At 42.9% G+C, this 25,932-nt stretch overlaps 4 protein-coding genes across 5 annotated transcripts in view; all 4 read left to right on the plus strand.

Moving 5' to 3' along the window:
• The first annotated feature begins 653 nt into the window (after positions 1 to 653).
• On the plus strand, positions 654 to 9,825 carry scaf1 (SR-related CTD-associated factor 1). Its single transcript, XM_026356994.1, has 6 exons — positions 654 to 853; positions 2,095 to 5,613; positions 7,089 to 7,171; positions 7,551 to 7,853; positions 8,015 to 8,143; positions 8,974 to 9,825. The coding sequence occupies exons 2-6, from the start codon at positions 2,193 to 2,195 to the stop codon at positions 9,130 to 9,132; spliced, it is 4,095 nt and encodes a 1,364-aa protein (XP_026212779.1). The 5' UTR covers positions 654 to 853; positions 2,095 to 2,192; the 3' UTR covers positions 9,133 to 9,825.
• Positions 9,826 to 10,534: 709 nt separating this feature from the next.
• snrnp70 (small nuclear ribonucleoprotein 70 (U1)) lies at positions 10,535 to 18,096 on the plus strand. The gene is made up of 10 exons (XM_026356995.1): positions 10,535 to 10,728; positions 11,111 to 11,264; positions 11,362 to 11,424; positions 12,506 to 12,560; positions 12,667 to 12,731; positions 12,839 to 12,901; positions 13,127 to 13,208; positions 16,428 to 16,529; positions 16,642 to 16,741; positions 16,832 to 18,096. Exons 2-10 carry the CDS (start codon positions 11,118 to 11,120, stop codon positions 17,517 to 17,519), a joined length of 1,365 nt encoding a protein of 454 aa, XP_026212780.1. The 5' UTR covers positions 10,535 to 10,728; positions 11,111 to 11,117; the 3' UTR covers positions 17,520 to 18,096.
• Positions 18,097 to 18,193: 97 nt separating this feature from the next.
• On the plus strand, positions 18,194 to 23,606 carry lin7b (lin-7 homolog B (C. elegans)). 2 transcript variants are annotated; one of them, XM_026357024.1, is made up of 6 exons: positions 18,194 to 18,560; positions 19,682 to 19,800; positions 19,951 to 20,022; positions 21,383 to 21,592; positions 22,738 to 22,913; positions 23,081 to 23,606. In XM_026357024.1, exons 1-5 carry the CDS (start codon positions 18,485 to 18,487, stop codon positions 22,903 to 22,905), a joined length of 645 nt encoding a protein of 214 aa, XP_026212809.1. In that variant the 5' UTR covers positions 18,194 to 18,484; the 3' UTR covers positions 22,906 to 22,913; positions 23,081 to 23,606. The 2 variants fall into 2 exon arrangements, with proteins under 2 accessions (XP_026212809.1, XP_026212800.1); XM_026357015.1 differs by having other exon boundaries at positions 22,738 to 22,901.
• A 957-nt stretch (positions 23,607 to 24,563) lies between these two features.
• LOC113159996 (carbonic anhydrase-related protein 10-like) overlaps positions 24,564 to 25,932 on the plus strand; it is a 78,849-nt gene continuing 77,480 nt past the window's right edge. Inside the window, exon 1 of the mRNA XM_026357003.1 lies at positions 24,564 to 25,610. Coding sequence (XP_026212788.1) covers positions 25,547 to 25,610 — 64 coding nt within the window. The 5' untranslated portion in view covers positions 24,564 to 25,546. The remainder of the gene's footprint in view (positions 25,611 to 25,932) is intronic.

The raw sequence follows: 25,932 nt of genomic DNA on the forward strand, positions 1-25,932 counted from the left end.
ACACCTTTTTCTTAAATGAGCTTAAGCCCAGAGATGGCAGCAGGGTATCTTGTTTACTAGATCCCAGTTTCTATGTCCAGATCGGGGTCTCAATATTATATCCATACATACACAAAGCAGAATGAATATGGAGTATGTTATTGGCCCTGTTCTGACTTTTTTCTAACTGAATATGAGATACTTTTCTTTCTTTCTTTCTTTCTTTATTTTTTCATCATAGCATTAGAGAAATATAAGTTTTAGTCTAGCTCAAGCTTAACTGTCCTTTTAACTAACTTTATATTGCACTTGTTTACATGCTGTCATTGTGGGGCCAAGAGCACCACACTTCATGACTTAGGCGGGTTTGAACAGCTACACATTTAATATATACTCATAAGTCCACTCTGAAAAAGGTTTACAATACTAATAATCAATAGCTGATCATCCTATTAACATTGGTTTAACGCAATCATAAACAGTTCATATCTTTCAAGCAGAGTTTATCAGTACTCAGGTTTAAGGTTATTTTCCTGCTGATTATTTGATAAATGAATGAACGTGATTCTTTATTTTGAATCTAGGGATAAAACATCTTTGTTGAGTGATCTGAGATATACAAACGTATCGATTCATGTTGAAATGTAACGCCAGGAAAACGCTCAACACTGAGGACTACATTTCCCAGCAGTTTTGACGGCCGGTTTGAGGAGAAGGAAGATGGCGACGATTGATGGAATGGGTCTGGTTTAGAGCTTTTAAAACGACTAAAAACAGTTGCTGGTGAATTTTAGCACGTTATTCAATGTCTTAGACGTTTTAACAGTAAATTGGAGACGGGGACTTTTTGAGAGTGAATATTACAGGAGTGAAGGTAACTCAGTATATATCTTCTCTTGCTACCTTTAGCTAGTTAGCTAATGTTGGCTAAATTAGATAGCTAACTATTAGCTAGCTGGATACCTTCTGCCGGCACATCCTTATAGAGGCTGTGTGCGTCTTTTTAATAAACAACAGGTAAAATTAAGAAGCAGTGACAACTCAATTACAAGTAATTGAAGTAGCTATATAACGGTATCTACAACGACGGTTGTTTAGACAGACGCTAGCGGCGTTAGCGTAAAAGCATCAACATTATGGCTAACATTTGTTAGCACAGACAGCAGGTAACGTTATAAAATAGACTCCGACACGCGAACAAATGTTTTTTTCTTTTTACATCATTAATAGTCAGAAAGCACAGCGGCGCTGAGTCAAGGAAAAAGTTTAAGTGCATGAGATTAAATTCAATCCGGTGACAGAGCAAGAACAATAAAGGGTTTTAACGTTACATACTTCCATAACACTACATTTTTCAATATTGACAAGGCAGATTTGACCGAGTATCTGCAGCCAGTCATGAACAGCAAAGAGAAAGTAATCCATTCTCATATCGGCAGCTTTTTTTTTGTGGGTGGGTGGGTGGGTATGTAGTTTAGTTGGAGGCTGACTCCCTGCCTCCCACATTGTTTGTTTTTAGCTTGGATTTCAACGTTGAAAGCCAGTATGAATCAGCAAAGCATTAGTAAGAATGCAGCAGTGCTAACGGGTGAGCCTGTCCTCCAGTAAGTCCCAAACTGGAAAGATTTTCACTGGCTTTGAGGTATACTTTTATTGAAGCTACATCTTTGTCCCAATGGAGGTGGTGACAAAATATATTAAAATGCATGCAACTGCATATTATTAGTTTAACTTTATTCTGTTTCCATATATGCATCAATTGATTCATTCAGAATTGTTTGTTCATTACATTTTGCATACTTTCATGTGTGTATATGCTTAGTATTGCCTTATAAGGCTGCCTGTTCCACTTCATTTGTCAGAAGTTTCAGCCAGTGTGTCTGTTTGTGATGGGTGTGATGGTATGATGGGTCTGGACAACTTGTTAATTATGTTGTTACCTAGAGAAAAAAATGTAAGAACAAAAAATTGATGAAAGCCACAAAATAAAGTCTCTTGTTTGTGGCAGTTAAGTAGACAGCTCTTGTATGAGAGACACAGATGACAACAAATTATTTTGTACTTAGATTCTCATTGTTAGTTACAAGTTATAATGATGTGTCCTGTTTTTTCTAGGTTTTTCTTGGATTCTTTCTCTCTGGCGTGGTTTTGCTTGTTGCTCCCAACCTCCACGCCCCACTGTCTGACTTTGTCATCACCAGTTTTCCTGGCCCATGGACTTGACTCCAGCATCAGGCTTGAAACGGAGGCTTGCTGCCTCTTCATCCCCAAGTGGAGCTAGAGAAATTGCTAGGAGCTCTCCTAACCGCTCACCACCCGTGTCTCTGTCGTCTCCTTCATCTGGTCCGTCTTCACCTTTTTCTACATCCTCCTCTAACTGCGACAACTCGTCGGCTTATCTGAACCATGTAAAAGGTCATACAGAAGTGTCCTCCACTTCTGCCTCTCTGTCTCTAGCAACACAGTCTGTCCCAACGCCTACAGCCAATAACATCAATCCAGATTTCCCTCAACCATGTGTTGATTTTGAGGGAGAAAACAGAAGGAGGAACATGTATGATCCTTTTCACCCAACTGAGGGAGACAAGGACAGAATGAAGGGGGACGACGGGGAAGGAGAGAAATATGATCCCTTTGATCCCACTGGTTCCCCAGCATCAGTAGACGATGAAGACAGTGGCAAAGTAAGAGGGGTGAAGAGAAATGCTGAGAAAGGAGATGAGGAGGAAAAAGAGGAAGAACCTCCAGACTCCACTGACACTCTGACTGATCTGCCTAGCCCTGGTGTGCGCAGCCAGCTCCCTCTGAGGAGGAGAGTGGATTGTAGCACCACCAAAGTTCGAGAGCAGAGGGAGAGGGCTGACTCTGATCATTCTGAAATAGAGGAGGGGGAGATAGTTGGGGCGACTGACAGAGATAAGAGACCAGCTGGAGAAATCCTCTCCTTGAACTCTTCCAGCTTGTCCTTTTTTGGTTCAAAGCCAGAACGCATCCTCCGAGTGCTGGATGGGGATGGCTTTGTCTCAGTGCGTGAAGAAGCCAGCTGGGAGGTGGACAGGGAGCCTGAGGAGGAGCCTGTGGTTGGAGTGGAGGATCTGAGAAGGAAGCTGGTCAGCAGGCGGAAAGAAAGATATCTCTCCTTTCCTGCTTCTTCCCCTCTCTCTCCTCAGCCACTACCTCCTTCCTCCCATCCTCCAGCTTCTGAGCCCTCTTCCCCTCTCACGCCTCCTGTGGATCAAGGCAGCAAGAACCACAAGTCCTCCAAGAGTTCCAAGGATCGCGACCGGCAGACAAGTAAGGACAGGAAGGGTGGGGAGAAGGAGGAGAAGAGAAAGAAGAGAAGGAAGGACAAAGAGGCAACACAGGAGAGGAGCAAAGAAAAAGAAAGAGGGCACAAGAGCTCAAAAGAGGTTAAAGGAAGAAGGAGCAGCAGGAGCAGCAGCCGAAAAAGGAAGAAAAGACGGCACAGCAGCACAGAAGCCTCACGATCCTGCAACTCTTCAGCAAAAGGGGATCACACACAACGCTCTTTTTCAAGTCTATCTGAAGAAAGACACAGAGAAAGGGAAAGAGATAAAGACAGAAATAGAGACAAAGAGAGGGATAGAGATAGAGGGAGAGAGAGAGACAGAGAAAGAGAAAGAGAGAGAAAACAAAATCGCACTAGTAGTCACAGAAGAGATGAAAGAGACCAAGATTCCAGCTCTAGAAAGAGGGAGAGGGAAAGAAAGGAAAGACATGATTCAAGCAACAGAGAGTGGGATGCTTCAAAGAGGTCAAGAAGAAGCAGGGAAAAGGGAGAAGGTGACAGAGACAGGCAACGTGAGAGGGACCGTCGAAGAGACGGCCGTCCTGTTGTCCCGCCATCTATCCAAGATCTCAATGGGTCTGACCTGTTTGCCATTAAACGAACTATCACAGTCACCACCACCACAACCACCACCACTGTACCCGGCTCTCCAAGACTCACGCAGACCTCTCCTTGTCTGTCAACGCAGGACTCCGACAAGACTCACAAGAGAAAGAAGAAGAGAAAATGGCATTCAGGTGGAGAGGGGGAGGACCGGGGAAGTTGTCGCAGCCAATCACACTCACTCTCACCACCGAGGTATCATAGCTATGAGTCAGAGCACTATTCAGACAAACTAGAGATTGATGTGTTATCTTTGGATGGTGAGGCACTGGACTCAGACTACCCATCTTTGGAGGATACACCTCCTGTCACCCTTCCTCCAGAACCACCTGTCCCCAGCCCCAAAATGAAGACCACCCCCAAAACTGGACGACATCACCCAAAAAAGAAACCTCGCACGTTAAAGAAAATTGGCCAGTCAGAATCCTCCTCTTCCTCTTCCAACAGAACCAAAAGCAAATGCCTCTCCTCACTGACAGTCACTTCAGGTTCTGCCTCTGTCTCATCTGGCCTACCCTCAGCAAAGCGAACCAGGAAAATTGGAAAGGACAAAGAGAGGGACAAAGGCAGCAGAAAGGATTTGGCTCGCTCTGGCAAATCCAAGAAAGAAAGCAGTGGCAGTCGGAAAGGTAAGCTCCAGTCCAAAGTGTCTGTGCTTGTGCGAGAGGGTGTGAGCAGCACCACAGGCACTTCAGTTGGGTCTGGAAAGCTGGGCATGGATCTCCTAGGGCCAGGAGGTACAGGAGGGGGTGCTGGGGGTTCTGTGGTGGGTGGATCAATTGCAGTAGTTTTTTGCAGGGACAATGAGAGCAGGTCTCCGTTCCTCAAACCTTGTTCAGAGCCACTGACACTGAGCAGCCGCAGTAAAGACCTGGCGAGCATGGGAAAGCGAAGCAGCCTGGCTGCACCTCCGTCCTCCTTAACCAGTCCTGCAGGACTGAAATCCAAGAAAACAAAACCCAGCTCCATCACATCGACCTCCTCCTCTGCCTCCTCCCCCTCATCATCTGTAGCAACCAAACGACGCCGTCGCATGGCAAAAAAGACTAGAGAAAAAAGTGCATCTACAGGATTACCTGCTGCGGATGGCAGCCAAACAAAAGCCACGTCTGAGGGCTGGGGGAGTGTCTCCCTAGAGACTCAGACTGCCGTAGGGGATGGGAACAAGTCAGTCAGTCCACATACAGGCCAAGCTGGCCCTGCTCCCTGTTCTTCCTCCTCCTCCTCTTCCTCTTCCTCATCCACCAGTGTGCTCCCACCATCCTCCTCACCACCACATACACCTCCACCCTCTGTGGCTCCTTTGCGGGACACCAGGGAGTCTTCGCCAGACTCTCAGACTGTGGACAGCAGCTGTAAGACTCCAGACCCTCCTTTTCTAGCTGAGGATTGTCCAACTCAGACCAGCCCCACGCTCCCAGCATCCAGCCCGACACCCCCCCAGGGAGCTGGGCTCAGCATTGCCTTATCTACACCCACTGCCAAACCCCCTCCTCCAGATGATACATCCAAATCGCTTGCCTCACCCCCCTGCTTGTCCTCTTCGGCCGGCTGTGGTCTCACTTCCCTTTCTTCATCAGACCCCTCTTCCTCCTCCTCTGTGTCCTCTTCATCTACTAGCAAGCCGCCTCCTCCTCCTCCTCCTCCTCCACCAGCAGCACCTGCCCTCCCCTGGAGTCTTCAGACTGGCGTGGACTGCACAACTGGAGGAGTTCTAGCATGTGAGTTTGCTTCAGAAGATGAATGGAGGTCTGCTATGCACAGGGGCACATTGACTACACTGTAAAATTGAACGTCTTTACAGATTGTTTCACTTAATTTTTATGTTCTAAATAACACAACATTGTGTGTTTACAGGCACTTAAATGACCAGTTTATAGTCGGTTTTCTTAAGCCAGAGTATTTTTGTCATGTAAATCCTATATTATTTTATTTTTTCATATATATATATAAGAAAAAAAAAAGTGTGTGAAAACGTTGTGTCATACTCCCTGAACCACTTTTTCACAATTTGATCCTGGCATTGTCATCTTGGAATATGCCCATTTCATAAGGGAGGAAAAAAAAATCAATTTATGGAATAATCCGGTCATTCAGTATATTCAGGTAGTCAGCTGACCTCGTTCTTTTGGCACATGACGGTGCTGAACCTAGACCTGACCAACTGCAGCAACTCCAGATCATAGCACTGCCCCCACAGGCTTGTACAGTAGGCACTAGGCATGATGGGTGCTTCATTTCATCCGCCTCTCTTCTACCCTGATGCACCCATCACTGTAGAACAGGGTACATCTGGACTCATCAGATCACATGCATTATTTGCTTAATGCATGTGAATAATATGACTCTCTGAAACAGATTAACATCTTTTCCACAACCACAGGATTTATCTTAAGCAATGAGAAGCTACCCTGCATCAGTTAGGGTTAAATAACTTGTTGCTAGCTGAAAAATAATCATCCATGCAGTAATTATCCAATGGGAGGCTCTTAACTATTTGCTTAGTTAAGTCCAGGTGGTGACTTTTTTTGATGGACAGTGTATACTAACTTATAATAATGATAATAACAATAATAATAATAATTTCTGATAATTAATTTTTCTTTGCCAATACTAGGATGAACCCCCGAAATGCTTGATGTGAACAAAGCTTACTGTGATATGATTGGATTATACAATCATGGACTGATTTAATGCCCTTGCTAGATACCTGAGAAGGCCTAAGAGAGCAAATTGTTGAAATCTATTACATATTTTAGCCTAAGTGAGAAATTTGTTAGCCATGATTCTAAAATAAGTCAGAGGTAGAAGAAAACTGAGAATTACAGTAACTAGGTTACTACGGTGCTTGTAAAGTTATTAATCACATAACCTGATTATACTTTATTCTGTAGTATTTTCTGTAATATATAATATTCTGTTATATATAGCTACCTTCATTTACCATTTTTAAAGAAAATAACTCCCTTTATCACAGCTGGTTTGTACCTCGTTCTGACTTCACGTTCAGCCGTTCACTCCAATTATAGACAATGGATTTATAAAGGAAAATAATAAATTTCTGTCACTCAGTGTTTTAGAACACACATGTTCAAGGGCAGATGATAGGTTTATGTTTAGCATAAGAAAGCTTAAGAAAGTTACAGAAATTATCTAACACAAGCCTTCTCATAACACTCTCATCATTCTCTCTCAGTGACCGCGCTACTCTTTAAAATGGAGGAGGCCAATATCGCCAGCAGGGCCAAAGCACAAGAGTTCATTCAAGCAACCAGCCAGGTGAGAGAATGTGTGACACTGGCAGACTGATGTGGAAGAATTTGATTAAAGTGGGGTGGATCAGTTTGAAAAGTTGTCTGGTTCTGAAGTTGCAGTCAGACATTTGCTAAATTTGCTTCCTGTTCATGTGTTTGTGAAAGTGAGTAATCACAAGTGGCTAGCTGCCCTTTGCTTCAGGCTCCCTCTGACTCTGATGAGTTAACATGAAACCTTGAGCTTTTCCAATGTTCGGCTGGTTGAATAGGACGGAAGATCAACTCTTTTACTCCAACCCCATTTTGCCTGATCTGACTGTACCCGAAGAACTGAATAATGAGCAAAATCTGGTCCCACTCGTAGAAATCCACTGCTGGTATTGAACTTTCTGTTTCTCATGCAGATCCTTTCGCAGGCCAATCAGAGCCAGTCCCAGCAGCATGTTCCTCCATCCTCAGCTTCCTCCACTCAAATCCCTCCCCCTCCCTCTCTCCCTCCGCCTCCCGGTCTGAGCCCAGCCCAGTTCATCCTCCACAGCTCTCTGCCACTGGTTGGCTGCACCAAAACTCCACCTTCTCACCTGCACCCCTCCATAGGCAGTGGATGTGCACAGACTCCCCCGCCCATCATGTCTGTGGGGCTGTCAGGAGTGACTGGGAACTCTGGTGACACTGGATGGGACAGTGAAAGCAAAGACCCTGATAAGGTAAAGTACATAAACAGCTGTGGTGTAATATATCTCATACAGTCTTAAAATTTTATATTCAATACAAAATCTGTAATTATGCATACTGTATGCAAGTTTGGTCTAATTCTTTTTATTACTCTAATGGTAAATTAACACATATCGTACCTGAATGGGCTCAGTACCTGAAGAAGCTGCACACCCAGGAGCGGGCAGTGGAGGAGGTGAAGCTTGCTATCAAACCATACTATCAGCGCAAGGACATCAACAAGGATGAATACAAGGACATCCTCAGGAAAGCTGTGCATAAGGTCAGTCTGCCATTTGTTCATTTTTAACAAGATTATTGATCCCCATGGGGAAGTTGTTGTTTGACAGCTGCATATAGATGACAGTGTTACTAGAGGCTTACAGTGTTTTGTTCAAGGACACATGTGGACATAAGGGACATGGAACCAAACTACTAATCCTGGGTTTGTGGACAACCGCTCTACCAGCTCATCTACTGATGCTACTACTTGTACTACTTGTACTCTTCTGTCTACATTGCTGTAACTCACAAAGTTGTACTTCACATATGACCTTACCCATATGACACATTAACAGAGAAGTAGGTCCTATCAGTTGGATGTTACATAGAGTATTCAGCATTGTAACTTTTGATTTTGTCTCGCTGATGATAAAAACAAGTTTACTCATCATGCAATTGATCCTAGAGCAATAAACATTAGAATTGAAAATATGAATATTTCATGATCAACCTACACATCACTGCCAGCTGCTGTGTTTAGTCCACATCAAGTCGCTATAGTAATAGATCTTATTTTTTATTCATTACTATCAGTTTTCTTTGCCATCTTTTTACCTTTGAAAGTTTGTCAAACAAATCTGGACAAATACTCAATTTTCTTAGTGGAGTACACTTTTGCACTTTTTCCTATAATTTTAAGGTATGTACTTAGTACATAAAATTCATTAAAAAAAATGAAGTGGTACTCGTAGTGGAGTAGTACTTGCACTTTTACCTGATTACTGAGTTTGTGCACTATTACTATCTGTGATAAAAACCCATGAACCAAATGTATAATGTATGTCTTTGAATTGATACAGACTTCCTTATAACACTTTGTTATTGTCTCAGATCTGCCACAGCCGCACTGGAGAAATTAACCCTGTCAAAGTCAGCAACCTCGTAAAGCTGTACGTTCAGCGCTACAAATACTTCCGGAAACACGGACGCAAAATGGATGAGGAAGATAGGGACGACAGGGAGCCAGGAGCACTGCATTCCTCTGCCTGATCCAAGACTTTAAAAAAAAAAGAAAAGAAAATATTCCCCCAATTTGCCTTCTGCTCAAGATCTGGGCCATCCACTGATTGTTTTTGTCTAATATTTTATTGCTTTCATAGCCCACCTCGGCTATGCTTTTATGTGATGTTAAGAAGGTCTCCCTTTATCTCTGTGATCTCACTGTAAATATGTCTCACTTAGAAAATGTATCATGTATGCATTGTTGAGTAAGTGGACGATCATGCACACTTGTATGATTCAATACAGTTGAGTACAGCTAGCCTGCAATAAACACTACCTTTGTGAAGTTTACAGTTTTTAAGTTTGTTTCCATTAGAAACTTCACACTGGTGGTTGTAACAGGAAGACTGTTTTTCCCAACAGCATTGGATTAAGTGTTCATACCTCTGTGTTTACCCCATACCCATGTATTTTAAAACTCAGCCACACAGCAGAATATATATCGAAGGACACTACAGCACATTTGCCCTCCTGCTCTGTGTCTTTGCAGACGGAGCTCTCAGTGAGTTGAACAGCTGAGTGTTGATGGCTCAGATACACTGACACTTGACCTCTCACTTGTTTGATTCTGTTGTTCTGTGTGTGCATGTGTTAACTGAGGTTGAGAAAGTTGCTAAATCTCTTTATAAAACAAGTTGACCAACAAAATATAAATGTTGCTTGAAAACCACTACAGAGTAAGATGATTTCATTTAGCTGCTTTCCTTTTTACATTTTAAGTACTTATTAGATCAATTTTCTATACTTGGTAAATAAACAGTGATGTAGAAAGCTCTGGCTTTTATTGCTCAAACTAGGCATGCAGCGAAACAGTCACTACTTATCTGTACTAATCCGAAAGATCAACACATGTAGGGCTGTTTTAACATGATTTATTGGGCATTAAAACTACTAAGGTAATTTGGGATTATACTAAAAATCCAGTTTTTGGTGTTTAAGGCATGGAACTGGATTGGTTTAGACAGTTAAAACACCATATATGGTTGTAAAGAAATATTTTCTTCTTTTCAGCAAACGTATATTAGCCCAACAAAGAGTTGCGTGAGTTAATGCCTAAATGTGTGTTACTACATACGCTTTAGATAAGAACTTCGATGATGCGGACGATCCTGCCGATCCTGTTGTCTCATCCATCCAGCTCTTCGTGATCCTACCATCCAGCTCTTCGTGATCATACCACCCAGCTCTTCGTGATCATACCATCCAGCTCTTCGTGATCATACCATCCAGCTCTTCATGATCATACCACCCAGCTCTTCATGATCATACCATCCAGCTCTTCATGATCATACCACCCAGCTCTTCGTGATCATACCATCCAGCTTTCGTGGATCCCGGGGTTCCTTCCGCTGCGCTTTACGGCAGACGCCGTCCATTTACGGCATCCCGCCATTTTATTTTAGAAATCAGGAGCAGTTTGTGCACATCGAGCTATCTGTGGCGCGGTGCGGGTCCGCCGAACTAGCTGCTTTTTAGTGATTGTTTATCCTCTTTAGCGAGCTAAAGTTGGTCTAGGAGACCTGAATACACCACACGCCTCTTTTTGTGGTCTATGGTCCGGCACTTGTGACCGGAGGAGAGAAGGTAAGACTCGGACTCGAAGCTCCTTGTTAGCATTGTTAGCTTGAAGGCTAATCCAAAGGGCTCGTTTAAAGCCTTAACGCTTAATTGGCGTTGTACTGTTAACGGGTAAGTTTAAGTAATGTGTGTCGCGTAACAAAAAATCTTATTGATGAACTGAAGCAACGTTATTTATTGATATTGCATGTTGTTTAGCCAAGTGACGGGACGTGTAAAAACTGGCCACATGCTAGCAACGTTGGGGAAGTAAGTTAATGCTAGTTTTATTGAAGACCGCAGTCAACCCATCAAGCGTACAACTTTTAGAGCTGCTTTAATTTGTGTTGATCTGTCGTTTCCTGTAAATTTGTAGTATATCGGTTAATGATACCTTTTGTTTACTCAGGTGAAAGATGACGCAGTTTCTACCCCCTAACCTGCTGGCTCTCTTCGCACCACGGGACCCGATACCCTTCCTACCCCAGCTGGTGAAGTTGCCACATGAGAAACATCACAACCAGCCCTATAGCGGCATTGCACCATTTATCAGACACTTTGAGGTGAATATATAATCTTTGTTGTGCACGTTATGGATTATGTACAATTTATTTCACAGTGATATATTTATTTGTGTTGATTTATTTCCTTTGTGACTAGGACCCTAGAGATGCTCCTCCACCTACAAGGGCAGAGACCCGTGAGGAGCGGCTAGAGAGAAAGGTAAGATGGTAATAAAGGAGACCCCACATGCACATAGTAAAAGGAACATTTCTTGATTTATCTTTTCTTAGCTTGTGAAAATTCTGGTTTTTACATGTGATTCTGCAAAATTGTACATATAAAACTCCATTAAATGGCTGTTTGACAATGTGCATTCAAGTGTTATGTAAAACTAGGACAAAAATAAAACACCAGTTTCTTAAAATGGGATGATTCCCCACTTGCGAAAACAAAAAAAGATTAATTTGAAATTTTCATTTTGTATTTATTTCTTTATTCAATGTGAACAACTCTTGTTTCACTAAATGTAACATGCTATAAAGCGTACACTATAGACTAACTTATCTGAAAATTGAGTCATGGCAGCTGGACTTTCTTCTTGTTAGGTTGAAATGTTTCACTACTCATCCAGGTAGCTTCTTCCAACCAACCATCTTTAGACTGAAGAAGCTACTTGAATGAGTAGTGAAACATTTCAACCTAACAGGAGCTAAGTCCAGTTGCCACGACTTAACTTCCAGATAACTTCACCTGGAACACTAAGAATCTTTACAGACATGTAGGCTAACTTGCAAACATAACCATTATAACCTTCCTAGTTATAAACCTAATGATCACTGTAAGAGCAGACTGGGCAGAAACAGTCAGCTGATCTGCACTGTAAGCTTGGTGTCTGTAGACACTGGTTTGCTAGTGGTTAGCTCCTGGGCAGGGAGAGATGGAATAAGAAAGAATTTACACATTGTTCCCTTAACATTCACCTCAAATTTTAGATAGATTGAGGTAATAGAGATAATGACGCATTTACACAGGCACATTAATAACCTGATTACTGTATATATCAGAAGCAGAAAAATCATTCTTCCCCTCACCCAGGAATGTTTTGGAAGCATATCTCACAGATATTAACTGTATAGTGGTAGAAGACACAACAGTAGGAACCCCATAGGCAGACCTTTCACAGCACTTATGATTTAAATTTTTAGGTATTGTGACTTATTTTTATTTCATAACGAGTCAAAATAAAGTGTTTTGTTCAAGAAGTTGAGATGAATTAACCATTTTCTTTTTTTTTTTATAGCGGCGAGAGAAGATTGAGAGGAGGCAAGCTGTGATGGAGACAGAACTCAAGCTTTGTAAGTTTTCACAGTGACCCATCTTGGTCTTACTATATATACTTTAAGTTATACACACACAGTTAAAGTTAAACTAATCATTTTTATCCTGATTGCATCATATCAGGGGACCCCCATAATGACCCTAATGCACAAGGAGATGCCTTCAAGACTTTGTTTGTTGCACGAGTGGTAGGTATACTAAAATCATTTTGAAATGTTCTTACACTAGGTGTTTGCTGTGATTTTAGCATGTGTAATTATTTTTTAATAACTGCCTGTTGTTTCTGTCCTCGTAGAACTATGATACTACAGAGTCCAAGCTTCGCCGAGAGTTTGAGGTCTATGGTCCCATCAAACGGGTACGTTGAGCTACAAACTACACTTTAAATGCTAAAATCCATGGACACCTCTGCAGCAAAAGATATAAAACATTAACATACGTTTCAAAAAATTTGAGACCATATTTTCATGTAAAACAAGATAAATCAAGTTTGAGGATTAAGTTATGAGTATAGATGTGCTGAGGTAGTCTGGAGTAATAAGACCACATAAATCCCACTAACTAATGTCTCCTGTCATTGCAGATTTACATAGTCTACAACAAGAAGACGGGGAAGCCTCGTGGCTATGCGTTCATTGAGTATGAGCATGAACGAGACATGCACTGTGAGTACCAATGTACAGCACTGAGCCACATCATAACATGTTGATGAAGCCAATCTAGGACATGCAGCGTGTTTTTTTTTTTTTTTTTTTGTTGTTGTTCTTTTTTTTTTTAAATTATGATTGTTATATAGATGTTACTGTAATGTTAAGGAGGTGGCCTCTTTTCTATTACCCTGTGAAGGTGACTACTGCATAATAAGCACATCTTACAGAGAAACGATACATCTTACACATGTATTTACACTACAGTTTGCATGTTGAAATCCACTTTGATTGTGTGATGTGTGTGTGTGTCTGTTTGATGCGTGTCATCAGTTGACTAATAGTCTGGTTGAGGAGGGAGGCTGCTTCATTCAGTGGGGCATCATAGGAAAAGTGGGAGGACAAAGTGGTAGAAATGTGTCTTTCATTTGTGAACTTCAACATCTTTGCCTGTCAAAGGGCGCATTGTCTTTTAACTGTTAGGCATTGTAGCTCTGTGGAAGAGCATCTCTCCTGGTTGGACTATAATGGTAAGCACAAGGTCAGACTGGTCACCGAGCATTGAATGGGGTTTTTACCAGAAATGTGTGAAGGACTGTATGAAACCCATCCTTTGTATGACTAGGCATTGGGCTTGTTTGAGTTTTATTTGGTGGTCTTCAACCCTGGTCATGGTGAGATTAGTTCAGCTTCACCACATCAGTGAAATGTTTAAGCTGGTGGTGATGCCACAATCAATACAGCTCAAATAGTGTCTCTTTAGACAAACGAAGGGTGCCATCTAACACAGTGACACCATTCTAGGACATTAGCGAGATCAGCTCTTCAAGACCAGAGTTGCTGAATCACAGCTTTGTAGTCACAGCAGGGGGTGTACTAGAGGGGTGATGTGGGGCTAAACGGTGTATTAACTGTGTGTTGTTCTCATTGCCACTGCAGCCGCCAATCTGTGATGGCTATTGGCCAGAGCTGGCTGGCAGATGATGATGGTTATGATACATCTACACCCTACTACCACAGCTCAGTATATGGTTGGTATAATGGGTTTGTATGATGGGTAAGATTTCTTTCCACCCTCCATCTCCTACATAGGAAAGAGGAGTTACGTTCAATGGGTAAAGCGTCTTTCTTTGCAAGCCCTAAAGAGCTTTCGGTGCAGTTATTACTGCTTGGATCTTGGGCTTTGACCATTGAACGCACCCTAACCACTACTATACTATTGCCCAATGATTCTGCCCTTTAAGTTAAAGCCACCTTGAGTTACCTAAGGGCTGATGTAGCTGTGTGGAGAGACACAAGGTCTGTGAAGGAGATCTGAATGTGTTGTTCGACTGCTGTCAGCATCACCAATTTCTGCAGGTTTACTTAAAAAAAAAGTGATCATAGCTTTTTCAGAATATCTTGCTGTGTCCACCAAAGATAGGATCTGTAATAAAAAGACTTATTTAAAGAATTCAACAAATGTTATTTTCATTGCAAAAAAAAGATACCAATGAGATTTAGGTGTATTTATAAGTATTGTGTAAGTGTCTGTGCAGATGGCTAACCTCCACTATCAGATAGACTGGAAGTGTCACATCATGTCTGTTAAGCTTACATGTTAGTGAGCTCAGTTGCCAAAAATAAAGCCAAAGAGAGATGTAAATAATGGAATCAAACCTTGTTAGCTTAATATAGCTTATACAACCTCAGTGAATGTAGAAAATGTCAGAAATCTGATGCAGGGGAGTATATTTTAATATTCTTTCCAAGCTGGCTTTAATAGAAAAGGCTGATGAGGGGAATTTTCTTGGTAATTCTGCTAGATGGGCTATTCATACATTGATTCACTACATAACCAAAGTTGGACATTAGTTAATGTAGCCTTTCAGATTAATTCATAGTCAGATTGTCAAAGAAATAGTTCCTGCCGTTTCAGTGTGATATTTCAGTAATACACACTGGGTGCACTAAATCACTTTAATATTTCAGGCCACTTCACATTCAAGACATGTCAGCGTTAGGAACATGACTTCATTGAATTGTTAGAAAATAAAATAAAGCTTCTATCTCATTAGTTGGTTGGAGTTGTGATAAGGCAACTCCTGTAAGAAGGCTCCGTTTTTGTTTTGTTTTTTCAGTTGGTCAGTTTTGGTAGTATTGTGGGGGTTTGGTAAGGCCCTAATATTGGATAGGATGTTGTCATCCTGAGTGAACACAGGAGGGGTTCTGGTAAGGCCCCCCTAATAGGTGTTGTGACAGTGTGTATTCTGGTGCAGAGGAATTCTGGTAAAGCCCTGAGCCTGGGGTTAGAGACTGTCATAAGGTCCCATCATTGAGGGATTATGGTAAGAACATGATCTGACTGAGTGTCTGATTGGGGGATTCTGGTAAGGCCCTCAGGTTGTATTCTGTAAGTGACGGCTTTGGGTAAGGCCCTCTTCATCACTACATCAGACCAGTGTAGCAGCAAAAATGAGCCACCCAGATCTTACTAAATCCATCACACAAGATGGATAGAATGACTGTGTGGTATAATGGAGTGAGGTGTGGCACATGGTGGTACAATTCCAAATGTTGAAGACTCCTTGTCCATAAAAGCTCCTTTCTGTTGGCTTGCATCATGACATGTCATGTTGCTCTCTCTGAGTGACATGCCTTTGTGTGTGTGCACAATCACTACTTAAGAATGTAACCTGTTGATGGTCAAAATCAAATGCTACTGTACAAACCGGATTTCAGGTTCAGCACAATGTCCTAAGAGACACACTACATATAATTAGAATAACACCAGTGTTACATTCAGATGACTACAGTGTCACCTTTTCCAGCAGGTTGACTGAAATGCAGAATAAAAAACAGATTTAAGAGTATGTCACACCAACTATGCTTTTAACAGTCATAGTGTTTCAAACTTGTGAGAGTCATAAGACAATATGTAACTTGAGTAGTTAAATAGTCCACACTAAGAAAATGTAAGTCAACACATGCATCTCTAAATTAACATAGGCAGTGATGGCATTTAAACAAAGCTGGGAGTTAAAATTATGCCGCTAAGTGTAGTGTAACGTATCAGTCACTCATCGGGTGGAAGGAAGTCTACTCCTATAATCCTTCGGCTTTTACCCAGAGAGCAGCCATCTCGGCCTCGCCTGCTCCTGGTCAGTATGATGATGCACTGTTTCCTTCCTTGGCCACAATAATGCAGTTGTGCTTTCGTCTCACCTCTGTGCTCCCTCTCGCCATCCTCTTCTCCAGCCGCCTACAAGCATGCAGATGGGAAGAAGATTGACGGCAGAAGGGTGCTGGTGGACGTGGAAAGAGGGCGTACCGTCAAAGGGTGGCATCCTCGCAGGCTAGGTCAGTGTTTCCCGTTGATCCTTTTTCTTGTTGGTTGATATACACGGTGTCTAGACACCACATGAACCTCTGTAACACACTTTCAACACTTTTGCTTGTTTTTCTTAACTAGGTGGTGGTTTGGGTGGCACAAGAAGAGGTGGAGCTGATGTGAACATCAAGCACTCTGGCCGAGATGATGCATCACGTTATGATGACCGCCCCCTGGGGGGGTGAGTGTTTTTAAAGACCTGTTGTTTAGTATACTGTGTTGATGGACTGCTTTGTATAACAGTCTTCACATTGTCCTTGACTGTTAACAGTGATCGGGACCGTGGAGAGCGGAGAGAGCGCAGCCGGGAACGGGAAAAGGACAGAGAGCGCAGAAGGTCCCGATCCCGTGAACGCCGTCGCCGTACCCGATCCCGGGAGCGAGAGAGGGAGCGAGAGAGACCGATTGCAGCAGCTGAGGAAGGCAGCGGTAGCGGCAGCAGTCGGCGTAGAGAGCGAGAGAGGGAGCGGAGCCGAGAAAGGAAGAGAAGGAGCAGGAGCCGTGATCGCAAGAGAGACAGAGAGAGAGGCAAGGGGTTGGATGGGGAGGAGGTCAGCCAGGGAGAGGGTGTCCCTGAGGGTGGGGAGCGTGTGCTGGAAGAACATGAAGAAGGGGCTGAGGGAATGGAGGAGCGTAGAGACAGGGAAAGGGACAGGGACCGGAGGCGTAGCCACAGGGACAGAGACAGGCGCAGGGGGGACCGGGACAGAGACAGAGAGCACAAGAGGGAGCGGGGGGAGAGAGACAGAGGGGACCGCAGAGAGGAGCGCCACAGCTCTCTACGAGATGACATGGGTGCCCAAGACGACATGGGCAACGAGGATGAGGGAGGAGCGCCACCAAACATGGAGGAGTACAGTCAGGATGGCATGATGGAGCAGCAGTCGGTGCCATCAGCGGACGGCTATGGCTCCAGTGAGAATGGCTACAAGATGGAGGCTCCAGGAGATGAGTACTGAGACGGTCCCTCTCCCAGCACACTTCCACCCACAAGTTGTTTCATTCTGTACTTTGGCCCCTTAGCTTTCTGAACGAGACCAGAGCTTCCTTGCTGTCAGACACCTCATCTGCTTTACTCCTCTCTGACGAGAATCTGTTGAAATATTCCACTTATTGTTGCACACTGCTGATGCATATAACCGATTGGAATTGTCACTGAAAGTTGCAGCTTTCCTGCATTGCCCACCTAATCCATGCCACTATATATTATCAGATGACCATAGTGATTCAAGCTGGGGGTTTTTTTATTTTTTTATCCTTTCATCTCCACGACTTGATTTGGAACTGTAAAAACACAAGCTCGGTTTTGTTTTGACATGGGTAGAATGTGTTGTCTTTTATTTCTAGATTCACAAATAAGTTAGATGCTTACATTGGACCCAGTTACCCATTTCTACTCGGTGTGTGAAGTTGATGGAAATGTGTGACAAATGAGGACGTTTCTGTTTATTCATTCTGGAATATTTTTTTTTAAAGTCTGCTGTTTGTATGTTTAGATTTGCAGGATCATTTTAATAAAGATGTGACTTAAAGCCAGCACTGCTCCATAACATGGGTTTTAATGCCTGTCATTACTTCAATGATCAATGTAAAGTTGCATGATAAGTAGCAACAGGCTTGTGACCTGAACATGCAGCATCTGGTTTACTGGAAGGCGTGTGATCAGTTTGAAGCCTCTGTGGATGAGTCCACGTCCCTCGCTCCTCCAGTCTGCACCGACTACTTTAAATCCACGTAGAAGATGCTGCGTCAGGTTCTGCTGCCTGCTCCTCTCTCCAGCATCCAGAGGCGCGCTCACTGACCCGGCTTCAGTCTGCTGACAGCGTCCTAAGAAAACATGCACTACGCGTCGTTGTGAACCAGATCTTCTGCTCATAGACGTGGTGTTGAACAGAGCATCGTCCCGGACGCGGAGGAGCTCAGAATGATGTCCTCCTACTACCACCCGGCCAAGGAAGCAGACATGGCGGCCATGACAGAGCCGCTGTGCCTGGAAAGAGGTAACGGGCGAACTGGAGCGCTTCAGTCACCTACTGGCTCCTGTTACTGCAGCGGTGGCACTTTATCTTCATAATGATGAGGAAAATTAAGGTTTTAATTCGAAAAGTTTATGCGTCAGTATTTATACGTCGTCCAGATGGAACAGAGGGTTTGGCCTGTCGCGCGAACGTTCGCTTGTCGTCGTAGTAAACGGCGTTAGCGTCTTTCTGCAGAGCTGCTTTATTTTATCCTCTTGCTCTCTGACCTCCACCACACTTATCTTAACATTTATAATCCAACTATTTCAACTGCGTCTTAAAACGTTTATTCGCAACGAACCATACAGCGAACAAAAGACTCAGCTCCGCGATGCAGCTGCGTCAAGAGCAACTGGAGGAGAAGCGAAGTGCGTTCGCTCTGTGTTGAATGACATCGACCTGGCCACAGGCTCGGATTTCGCTTATAAGAGCGAAGGTGTGGTCGCAGGCCAGAGCTCCCACCGTGCACTGGATTATCACGATCATCAGAACAGAACTCCATCAAACCTCTTAACAGCAGGTTTATAATGGATCAGAGCATTTAAATAATATATCATTGTATACGATGTTATAGATATTCTATAGACTCTACGCTCTCAATATAGTGATGGTTATTTTCTGACAGTAAATAATCCAGATGTCTCTTTTCCCAGGATTTCTAAAACCTGCACTGAAAAGACTGAACGTTTCATAGTCTGTGTAAAGTCAAAAGTTTTCACTTTTAGATTTGTTTTACAACACTGAATCATGGTCAAGATAATTAGCTTTTTGTGGGTTGGTAGATTTAGTCCCAACAAGATTCTAACTGTATTTATTATATTATTATTTAATATATTATTGACATACATATCATGGTAAATCTAGATTCTTACAAAGGCTCCACCTGAGAGACAAGGCTACAACTGTAATGTAATACAGGATAGTATCACACTGCAGTTGTTGTTGAGCTTGTGTTTATAGCTAAACATAATGTATTGAATTCAGTACATGACTCTGTAATCATAATTGTCACACTGGGAAGCTGGGGCCCTCTGAGAATCTGGGCCCCACAGGACCAGCTTCCTGTTTTTCCTCAGTTGCTAATCCAGCCTCCTGTGTGTTAGATGTGTGCAGAGTGATCGAGTTGCTGGACCGGCTGCAGCGGAGCGGCGAGCTGCCTCCTCCTAAACTGCAGGCGTTGCAGAGGGTCCTGCAGAGCAAATTCTGTGCCGCCATCAGAGAGGTACGGATCTTTAGGCAGGGTGCTAGTTGAAGTCTGGGGGCAAAAATAACGTGGGTGCTCAGCTTCATTTGTTTCCACATCCTAATATTATTTTCTGTCTGATGTACATGTTGCAGTGACTCGTCTGTGCCCTGCTCTGTTGTTCCTCAGGTATATGAGCAGCTGTATGACACTCTGGACATTGTTGGAGGACCAGAAGTACGAGCACAAGCAACCGCCAAGGTATTCCATGTCCCCTAGTTACTAAGTACTTCAATACTAAAGTTTTTTTAGAAACACTGGGACCAGGATATGTCCTGGAATGTGCTCCAGTTCTGTACATAGGTATGATTTTGAGGCACTTGTACTTTATTTGAATATTTCCATTCAATGTTACTTTAACGTTTACACCACATGGATGAACCCGCACATTAAATGGTAAAATCTGCTCCACCTTTACCAGCGGATATTTTTGTTTCACTCCAAGTCGCTGTAGTAACACAAAGCTCATTTGACCTTATTTTTTTTAGACATTACTAAAAAATATTTATGGTGACGGTAAGAGCTCAACAAGCTGCAACTTAACACATGCAAAAAGACAAAACATCACCTGTTTTTTGTATAATTTAGACTTCAGCTGGGTAATAACTAGCAAAATGCTATCGTGCTATCACTATGATGACATCACATATCAGCAATGAATAGTTAAATAATCAGAGCAGAGCCCTGAAGACTCATGTCGATTATTTTTTCAGTGCCCGCTGTAGGTACGCTGTGCATCTCAAACTATAGTACTTACCTGCTCCCTGTAAACATTTCCGTTGTCATCATCAACGTTTTGTTCTTGGTTTGTTGTGGCCATCTGCAGTGAATGCTGCACCTATGTTATTCTATGTTATCAAGTTGGTGAAGCAGTTTTCTTTCTTTCTTTTTTTATTTGCATGTTTTTATTGTTGAGCTCTCAGGGCCACTGCAAAAGTGCAATTATTTCCACAAGTTTGTTTGTCGTTTACAGCACAAATGTAAAACGATCGATTGTTGTCAGAATGGTGCAGAGAAGCAATGTGAACGTGCAGCACCAGCAGAATGGAAGTTTTTTTTTTAAACGGTATAATGGTTGCAGTAAAAACCACTCAAAATGTGACGGCAGCGTTTGCGCCGCAGTGTGAGTTATAAATGTCAACATTAAAAACCACTGTGGCTAAAATGAAAGTCTAAAATGTGGCAATGATGCACAAGATTGATGTACTCCAGTAATCTGATGTCTGCTGCATAAACAATACATATGTGTGTGTGTGTGTGTGTGTACAGGTATGTGTGTTTAAGCTGTATCAAGTTTTTTTAAGTCAGAATAAAGTAAGAAACCATCACATCTAATGAATAAAACAAATGATTCAAAAAACAAATGACCTTGATAAAGACTGAAGACTGAAACAGGTTTGACTCCTGGGTCAATGTAACACAGAGTTATTAAGCCTCATGTCAACACCAGGAAAACTTTGTCATATATTTTTACAAAATTAATAAAGATTGTGGATCCTCAAACAGCCAGAAAATGCAGCAAATGCAGCATCTGAACTCTTACTGCTTTCTTCCTACCCAGGCCACAGTGGCAGCCTTTGCAGCCAGCGAGGGCCACGCACACCCAAGGGTGGTGGAGCTGCCAAAGACAGATGAAGGTCTCGGCTTTAACATCATGGGGGGCAAAGAGCAGAACTCGCCTATCTACATCTCCAGAGTTATCCCTGAAGGTGTGGCTGACCGCCAAGGAGGGCTGAAGAGAGGGGACCAGCTGCTGTCTGTCAACGGAGTGGTAAGAGTCTCAGGCCCACGGTTTACTTACAGTCTGATCCTTAGATGCAGCTTTTCAACCTGGACTGTAAAATAAAATCAGCTTTATTCTATAAATAAACAGTTTTAAGCAAAAGGTTTAGCCCAATGTTACAATAATGTACATTTTATTTAAAATGGGATCATTATTATTTTTTCCTATTGATTTACATGTAGCAACCCATAATAACCCATAATAAAGCAACTGTATTAAAAACCTTTTCTAAAGTGCTGACGGCCTTTGCTGTTTTGGTGAAATGGAACAACTCTGGAACCACCAGGACTCTTTCTAGAGTAGGCTGTCTGATCAAACTGAGACACAGGGCATGGAGGGTCATCAAGACCCTAGCAGGTGACCTAGCAGAGCTTAATGGGAGACCCTGCTGTGAGAAAGACCCTAACAGTCCATGAATCAGGTCTTTTTGGTAGAGACGTTAGGCGATGACGCTGCTTATTATCTTCTAATACTATACCTACAGTGAAGTAATGTGGTGGCAGCATCATGCTATGGGCAGTCGGGGTGGGTGGCAGCTTCTCAGCAACAGGTGTAGGGACACAGGTCAGAATTGAGAGAAGGAGAAATGTACAGCAAAAGTGAAAAAAAAAAAAGACTTCAACTGGGATGATGGTTCACCTGTCTGCACGGCCTGAAGCAAAAATAACAGAACAATAATAATAATAATAATAATAATACAGACGTCCAATCTTTTAAGAATCATGACTCAACCCGTACAACGATGCTGCAGTAGGGAGGTTTCTCACCGACCAATCACCAAACCTTTGACCAATGTAAGCAAAAATATCAAGTAGAGTTGGGTGAAGTTGAGCTGCTACTAAGTTTTGCAAAAAGGATAAAAGACAGCACTCGAGTGGGTACAGGACAAGTCTCTGACAGTGTTTGAGTGTCCCAACCAAAGGACAGTCTCTCACAGGTTTGGAGAGGCAGACCCAAGAAGTCTCAATGCTGTACCTGCAGCAACATTTCTAAAAGTATGTTTTGAGTTATTCAAACTCACTCACTAGAGAAAGTTTTCAGCTGAGTTCACTCATTTGCTCTGTGGCAGGTGTGTACATGTGCTTATTAGTCTTCAGTCTTCAGAACCTTGTTGTGTTCTGGTGTCCACACAGAGCGTCGAGGGGGAGCACCATGAGAAAGCTGTGGAGCTGCTGAAGGCTGCCCAGGGTTCAGTGAAGCTCGTGGTCCGCTACACCCCAAAGGTCCTGGAGGAAATGGAGGCTCGCTTTGAGAAGATGAGGAGCGCCCGCAAACGACAGCAGCACACCAGCTACTCGTGAGACAGCTCGTTAGTCTGTTAATATATGTATGAGTACACAGTGTCAGTAGGCTCAGCATGTCAGATACCACCTCCACCTGCTGTTAACATTCTGTGGATACTGACATCTTTGCATTTACAGTTACTGTTAATACATGTTTGAGTTGTTCTGAGCTGTTCTGTCTGTCTTCCTGCAGGTCTCTGGAGTCCAGGGGCTAACTAATCCAATGCCTCCATCCACCTCATTGTCCAACCCTCCTGACTCTTTTGTTCTAGTTGGGGGGGCAAGACCGTAGACAGGAAGCAAAAAACCAAAGTAGCCTACCAACACCTGTTATCTGAACTTCTTCATGAAGCCAACGCTGCAGTTTAGGAATTTCTCCCCCTTCCTCTTTCCCAAATGCTGAATAAGCTTGTTGTGGGACCATGCCTATAATTTCACCTTCCCAGTGTGAAATTCTCCTCAGCATCTTATTACATAAGGGCAGCGCATTCTCTCTAGTGTGTGGCATAACTGGAACTGTTGTGTGATTGCATTTTACTTTTGTATCCCCATGAAGTGTGCAGCACTCCTCAGCAGTGTCCGCTGTGTGCAGTTAGACCTCAGTAGCAGAGGAAAAATGGAAATTGATTCCTACAGCCCTTCACCACCAGTTCTCCATGTTTTGTACTCATTTATGTGTGTACTGTATTCATTTGGTAGCATAGTTATTCATGAAATAAAATCTGTGTGATGTGAATGCTGTCTTTTTTCTTGTACTTGCGTCATTGTAAAATCATGAGTAGATACAAGGACATTAGGGCACATATCTCGAAAAATAAATCTAACTGAATGAATGATATTTTTAGTTCTATGACAGACTTGAAATTCTTTTTGCAACATGGCTCACGTGTGAAACACTTTATTTCTGTGTGTGAGCACCAAAAGGGCTAAATTGAAGCGGCACTTTGGAAAATGGACCCTAGAAGCAAAGATTAACAGTGGAGCCCCTACTGAATGGCTTTTCTGTGCCCTGTATCTAAGGATGCAGTCAGACTAAAATGAACATTAGGATGCTTTATGCCTCTGGATTCAGGTGATAAAAATTACCCAGATGTCCCTCTTTGCTCCCTGTACACATAAAAAACATAAAATTAAATAGGAATAGTGTAGTTCAGTTTCCTCCTGTGTTAATAAAACATTTAAAACAAACAACAAAGTTTGTAATGTTTGTAGGTTACAAGATAATGTGCACCAGTGCCAAGACAGCTGACGTCTTGGTCATAAAAGTTACCTTGATGTGTCATGAAGCTCCAAATTTTTATTTTATGAAGTTAATAGTATCAAGATAGAAAAAAAGAGGAAATTTTAAATAGTTTACAGTAAATATAATAGTAATAATAAAACAATAGTTAAAAAATATTGTATTTATATGTATATAATATGATATAACTATATTAGTACTAGTGCACACATTTCTAGGTAAATAAATAATAATAATAAATAATTCAAAGCTCTTTCACATTAATTGGTTGTAATTAATCTAAATTGTGGAACAATAACTGGGTAATTATTATAGAATTAGTGAGCTGTAATTTTCTAGGTAACCAAATATTACATTTCACTTCATTTGTGTGATACTAAAACATTAAAACATCTCACCAGAAACAATAAATGTAAGTTTGTAATTGTACAGTGTTAATTCACCAGGATTCCACATTACAAGCCAAAGTATACTGGTATTATTAATTAAAAGTAGTAAAGTATAAATGGATAAAGTAGTCCTGAAACAGACATCCATCATCCTCCATGAAGAACTGTCCTGCTGGTTTTCAAAGCACTGACCCAGATCAGACACCAGAGGTCGCACAGCAGCAGTACAGTACAGTCGAGGCCGTGTGCGTCCAACACGTCCCCTCTTAAGGCGCTTCACTGTCAACGTGGAGGTTCTTTTTAAAAATCAAAGGAATCACTGCGCTTCTGGTGGTTTTCTGTGTGTGTTGACGTCACACAATGAGCTCATCGCCGATGCTGACTTTTCCCCTTGTTAGTTTTTAACACTGCAATAAAAGAGGTGTTCGTCCACTCTGTCTTTACATCACACTTTGATAAGAGATGAATTCAGTTTTTATGGTATAATTGTGAGCCCACGTTTCCCTCGGAAGCGCACGAAGTGCTGCTTTCCAGTGACCATGGCGCAGCGTCACGACTGTGCCGCGTCTCTCTCCGCTCATCCTGCGCGCGTTGCGTCGTCAGTAAAGTTGCCTGATCTGCTGCAGACCAGCGGTGCGTCACCAGCATCCAGTCGATCCAGAGGAAAGGCGGGAGAAGCAGCCGCGTAATGAGCCGTTTGTCGAGGCTTCGTTCTGAGCTGATGCCCTGACCTGGACAAGAAACAGCCGAGATAACAAGTGCGGAGGGGGGAAACGACGGTATGTTGCCTGTGCACCAACCCTGGGAACCAAAGAGGACGATGCTGTGAGGGCGGATCTCCTGCGAGGTTTCGAACCGTCCGTGCGCTCCGGGAGACGGAGAGAGAGAGAGAGAGAGAGAGAGGGCGAGCGACGACGAGAGCCAGAGAGGAGGCAAAATGCTCAAAGTTTGGCCGTGTCTTCCACAAGTGCGACCTCTCCAAGCGCCGTCCCGCACCAGCTGCACAACACGAGCATGAATTGAACGAAGAATGCATGTCGTCTGGGATATAGCAGTGATTGTGCAAACATATATCATCATCTGCACGTCGTCAGGTAAGGAGGCGAGAGGAGCCTGTACAATGTTAGAGCAACATAGAAACACGTTGAAAGAGGTCGAACTGATGTCAGCATTGACACTCACCTGCAGAAAATAAACACATCTGCCAGTCAGCTAAACCATGAAGTGTGTTTCTGTGTGTGTAAACTGGCTCTTCTGACAGACATACTGTGAGGTGCATCACTCACTGCACAATGGACACATTCAGTCTACTGACTTTATACCTCTAAACTCTGTCGCCCAGCACTTCCATCTGCAGCCTCACATGCTTGAGGATGCACTCTTCCACACAAACACGCGCTTACATATGCAGATCAT

This window comes from Anabas testudineus, chromosome 8 (assembly GCF_900324465.2).
Source record: "Anabas testudineus chromosome 8, fAnaTes1.2, whole genome shotgun sequence".
Taxonomy (NCBI): domain Eukaryota; kingdom Metazoa; phylum Chordata; class Actinopteri; order Anabantiformes; family Anabantidae; genus Anabas; species Anabas testudineus.

Excerpts from the sequence above, each read along its gene's own strand:
- scaf1 (XM_026356994.1), top strand. The coding sequence starts at position 2,193 with ATGGACTTGACTCCAGCATCAGGCTTGAAACGGAGGCTTGCTGCCTCT. Across the intron at positions 5,614-7,088 it reads AACTGGAGGAGTTCTAGCAT|TGACCGCGCTACTCTTTAAA; the intron begins GTGAGTTTGCTT and ends ATTCTCTCTCAG. Across the intron at positions 8,144-8,973 it reads TCAGGAAAGCTGTGCATAAG|ATCTGCCACAGCCGCACTGG; the intron begins GTCAGTCTGCCA and ends TTATTGTCTCAG.
- snrnp70 (XM_026356995.1), top strand. The coding sequence starts at position 11,118 with ATGACGCAGTTTCTACCCCCTAACCTGCTGGCTCTCTTCGCACCACGG. Across the intron at positions 11,265-11,361 it reads CATTTATCAGACACTTTGAG|GACCCTAGAGATGCTCCTCC; the intron begins GTGAATATATAA and ends CTTTGTGACTAG. Across the intron at positions 16,742-16,831 it reads GATGACCGCCCCCTGGGGGG|TGATCGGGACCGTGGAGAGC; the intron begins GTGAGTGTTTTT and ends GACTGTTAACAG.
- lin7b (XM_026357015.1), top strand. The coding sequence starts at position 18,485 with ATGATGTCCTCCTACTACCACCCGGCCAAGGAAGCAGACATGGCGGCC. Across the intron at positions 21,593-22,737 it reads TGCTGTCTGTCAACGGAGTG|AGCGTCGAGGGGGAGCACCA; the intron begins GTAAGAGTCTCA and ends GTGTCCACACAG. Across the intron at positions 22,902-23,080 it reads CAGCAGCACACCAGCTACTC|GTCTCTGGAGTCCAGGGGCT; the intron begins GTGAGACAGCTC and ends GTCTTCCTGCAG.